The 5,000-nt window shown below is 35.1% G+C and overlaps 1 protein-coding gene across 1 annotated transcript in view; it reads left to right on the top strand.

The window, feature by feature from the left end:
• The window catches only part of LOC144652488 (uncharacterized), an 81,007-nt gene that overhangs the window by 71,144 nt on the left and 4,863 nt on the right, over positions 1-5,000 (top strand). The window contains exons 18-21 of the mRNA XM_078512503.1: positions 1,053-1,124; positions 1,272-1,343; positions 1,698-1,772; positions 4,384-4,452. Coding sequence (XP_078368629.1) covers positions 1,053-1,124; positions 1,272-1,343; positions 1,698-1,772; positions 4,384-4,452 — 288 coding nt within the window. The remainder of the gene's footprint in view (positions 1-1,052; positions 1,125-1,271; positions 1,344-1,697; positions 1,773-4,383; positions 4,453-5,000) is intronic.

A 5,000-nucleotide genomic window follows, 5' to 3' on the forward strand; every position in this document is an offset into this window, starting at 1 on the left:
AGAGATATTCAAGTTTTTAAAATATGCGAATTAGAAAAGTTGTGACGTCATAGACTCAACCAAATTTTGATCAAATATAAAGAAAGTGATAACTTAGCCAATTTGTATCGCAACTCTCTGATTTTTTGCAGTTTTACTCTGCTAGTTGAGTTGCACAATATGAACTTTACAATTTGGTTACCATGTCAACATACTAGGTTCCAGATCCCCCGTTGCTAAAGGCTTTTCTGGCCAATTCTGGTATTTCTTTTCAATATTTGCCGATGATACTTAACATGCGTGATGTGGCAAGCATATGAATAGATTAGACAGGCGTCTTGGCCGTGTTACATTTTTCCGAACTGAAAAATTCTAAAATATTAAAAAGAAATTCATGGGGACTGGAAAAGAGTTAGTTGCCATGGTAACATAATGTTATTATACTTGTAAGTGTGTCAGCTACTGAACTATTACATAATAAAGTTAGAGTTTCGTTTTTGCGCTAATTTTTGTAAATAAATCCAGACATTTCGGGACTTCTGTCCCTTCATCAGTCGAAAATCAAAAATTTTTTCCACTTATGAAGGGACCGAAGTCCCGAAACGTCTGGATTTATTTACAAAAATTAGCGCAAAAACGAAACTCTAACTTTATTATGTGATCAACAGACTGCGCTACACAGTTTTTAAACAATATTTTGACAATATTGTGATCTTATTATACAGAACTATTAGTCTGCCAAGTTTCATTAATCTTCGCAGAAAAATGACTGAGATAACTCCATTTTGGTACTTGCGATAAAACTGGGTTGAGTAGATGACGTCATCAATCCCCTAATTTGCATTTTTTACGATATTTTTGAGCTTAAATATCTCTGGAACTAAAAATGATATTTGAAATCGTAAAACGCCATTTTGAATCTTCCGTTAAATATTCTATGAAACGCCTAAAATTTCAAGGGGTGAAAATTTGATCATAGTATCACTTTAAAGGAGCTGAAAAAGTGCGGTACATGTATAAGCACAACATGTATGAAACTGGCTCGTTCTTTTATTTATTTATTTATTTTTCAGACTGCTGAACAAAAATAACCTTAGTTCCATTCCAGATGAAGCCTTCCTAAATCTACGAAAACTTAGAATAATGTAAGTTTTTACTCAGTTTTTATTTTATTCCTTGACCTTTATATTTCACATCGTTGGAGATTAGGCTCGACCTTTTTTTCCTAGTTTTACGTTAACCCAGTTTAACATAAATACCTAAGAAATGTTTAACTTTGGAATGCCTTTCAGCATACTTTCCGACAACGACATAAGTTCCATTGGAGCTAAAGCATTTGATACCGGTAACTCAAGCATGAGAATGTGAGTTTTCATTTCTGTTTTTATTCATCCATCCATCCTTACATCCATTTAACCATCCATCCCTCTGTCCGTCCATCTCTCCACTGATCCATAATACCCACTGCACTTATAAATGTACAAGTATCTTGTTCGTCTGAAGCATTTATTTAATCTCAAAAAGTGATGTAAACCTACAGAGTTATTAATGTTAAGCAAACGCAACTAAAAAAACATTCACCTCTGCATCTTTCCCTTCAACAAAAACAACAACAAAAACTTGTTTTTTTTTTTTCGAAGTTAAAAATTATTCATGATTGTTCATCAGCAAGCTAGCTCAAAGCATGCTGAAAGATATCTTTTTATATACATTTTCAGATATTTGATACGTACGGCAATGATATTTGTGGACTTAGAGTCACTGAAAGGATTCAGCGGTTTAAAGCCAAGAATGCAAGTATCAAAACAAGTCTTTTTTTACCTATCGTTTTTAGGGAAGAAGAATTGTAATAAAATTTGAGCAATTTTTACGTTAGCAAGTATCTTTATACCTAGTTATTGTGTTACGTGATTTCAATCCTTAAACCTGAATTTTTTAAATCATTGATCCAACAAATTCTATCTGACATTGGCTGCGGTCACATCTAGACTGCTAACTATAGTTGCAAACGAAAAGCCAATCAGAATGCGACAATTCTTTTCGCACGTGCGAGATGAACATAAATATGCAAAACAAAGCGTCAAGGGAAAGAAAACAAGAAAAACAACATAAAACCAAGAAATTACATATCATCAATGTTAGCAAAAGCTCGAATTCTTCGGTTTCTAGCATCCTTACTTCATTTTATTCTTTTCAACGCCGAAATGCCGTGCAAAAATTAAAAATATAGAGGAACAACTGGACACAAATAAACAACAACGGCTGTCATGAACTAATTATATACCAAATTATTCGCAACCTAATCAGAACTAACTATAGTTAACTGTATTGGTGTGACCGCAAAGACGACAAAAAGCATTAACTATAGTTAGGTATGACGTCACGTAACTTGAGACTAACTATAGTTAAGGTCGCGCAGGACCCTTGAAATCATTATGTATGTATTTATTTAAAGAGTATGCACGAACTGCGACGACTGAAGCCGACAACAAACGAAATATTCATGAGAATTTTTTTTCTCAGAGTTCTTTGTACAAGTAATTACACGGTATTGTTCTCAGCCTCGCATCCCGTGCGCTGGAACATAGCGATTTATCATAATTAGATTCACAGCTTTAAATCAAGCACACGTTGTTGTAAACATCGACTCGGAAGGTCTTCGGAAGCCTCAAAGCCTGCAATTTTGTGTCCAAGTTTTCTCCGCCGATATAAAATTTCAAGAGTTGATTCGCGAGGAACATAAACTTGGTGTACTCTATTGTATTCTGGCTAGAGCGAATTTTTAAATTTCCTTCTCAAAATGAAGATAGCATGTTTCAAAGTTTAGATTTCACATTTTTACTCTCTTAGAAGCCATTAACTTGTAACAGTTTTTGAAATCAAAAATTTCGTTCTAGTGGGAACACAAAAGAAGTTACGATTTATCACTAGGCTATATAATCATTTAATGTGGTGCGCTGTGCTAGCTGAAAACTTGGACACAAAATCGCATTATCTTCAGTTAAACTTTTAAGGGCTTGTAACATCACAGACAACGGTCATCTCTCAGTAAAAAGACAATCATGATGTAATTCCATCATCCTTGAGTATCCTTATTAAATTTTAGAGGAATCGATATTCAAAAAGTAGTGAATTAAAGCTTTACAAGACAGCACTCCAACAAGAAATTTGGCTAATGAATATATTAATGAGCAAGCGTCCTGCGCGACCTTAAGGTCGCGGGGGACAGCTTAGGTTCATCATTATGCATTTATTTAAAGCGTATGCACGAAGTGCAACGACTGACATCGACAACTTTACGACGAGATATTTGCATAAAAATATGAGCACGCGCGCGTGATTTGATGTGTTTGCGTGCGGAATTGTTTATGTCTTTTTGAAAACGCATTGTTCTCACAATAAAAGCGTGTAATATAATTACCATAATTACCATTTGGAAACCGTGTTTTGATCGGGACACCTTCGGAAATCTCAAAGTTTGGACTTTTCCGACAATTTTGTGGCAGAGAATTCATCCCGGATATAGAACTTCATGACCTGCCACTGCAGAAAGGCAAACTAGGAATATTGTAGTGTGTCATAACAGAAGCGGAATTTTAAAAGAGCGCTTTTAGAAAGAGATAGGAAGCATTAAATTCAAATTTGCGCATTTAAACCATCATAACTTCTGGCAAACTTTAAATTAAAAAATCCGCTTCTGTTATGACACACTAGAGGTATTGACTGATCAGTTATTGACAAGATCATAGAGTGTTGTCTCCTAATCGATCCGCAAACTCATGTTTCTCCCAATTTGTCACTTCCGAGGCAATATCACCGCCGTCAAGTGAAATCTTCCAAGTAAAAGATGGCATTCATAATATTCCATCATTTCTTTACGTCTTTGTAAAATTTGAGCTTAATCGCACCCATAACAGCCGAGAAATAAGCGTTTTAAAAGATGCAGGTCAAGCAAAATTTCGCCTAATGAATTTATTCATGCTGTAGGTATCCCCCGCGACCTTAAACTTTAGTTACGTCGTAGATGAATTGTATGAATTGTAAAGTTAATGTACTAGGCAAAGGTTGCCGAGTTTGAAGGGGGTAGAGCGTGATTGACGCGGCTCGCGGGAAAATTTATAGACAAATGTATAGGAAATTAAAAACGTAATTTAACGCTTTCTAGCCCAGCTACATCCTTCAAACATGGCGAATACAAACTTTTGCCTAGTATCTTAACTTTACAATTCCTAAGTTGTCCATAATTCAATTTTTGCAAAAGATATTTGCCGTCGGATTCCCATACAAACACTGTAATTTATACCCACTTTGCCTACTCGTCAAGATGGCGTCGAAAACCGTGATAAGGGCTATTCTTTTATATATAACATGCCAGCCATCTCTTAACAAGTTTTACTTTTGCAGAAGCATGAACGAAGGAGAAATAGGCTCAGTGGCGTATATGAATGAGGAATCATTTTGTATTCTTCACCTGTAAGTGGTCTATTAATTTTGTTTATCAACATTTTTATTATTTAATAAGTTGGTAAAAAACGCTCTCTGGTTAAAAATGATTTAAAACATAAGCTTTCGGCTATTAGACTGTAGCCTTTAACGAATGAAAATGTTACTGCGTGAATGGATAGATATATACAGAGAAAGGGTGCAAAGAAACTTATGAAAAACAAAAAATATAAACAAAGTGTGAAATAAAAGCTCAGAAATGTAAATGATATCTAATAACAGTAAAATTGAATATTGCCTAGGCAACGGTTTCGATTTGTTATCGGCGCTGGCAGTTTTGGCAGTATGCCAAGTTTCTAACGTTTTTCGAACACTAGCACTATCAAAGTCAATTAAATGAATATTTTGCCACGCATGATTGGCAATATTCGATCCTTTTGTGTAGTTTTTTCTGAAAACGAAAACTCTTGCTGGAGTGTCTTAACAGGTTTGCTGACAACTTGAATTTCATGATTGCGGAGTAGTCTCGTGAGAGCAAGAGTTTCTGTCACCAAAAATTTAGATCACCTTTAGATCTC

This window comes from Oculina patagonica, chromosome 4, assembly GCF_052425735.1.
Source record: "Oculina patagonica isolate OP01 chromosome 4, crgOcupat, whole genome shotgun sequence".
Classification (NCBI taxonomy): Eukaryota; Metazoa; Cnidaria; class Anthozoa; order Scleractinia; family Oculinidae; genus Oculina; species Oculina patagonica.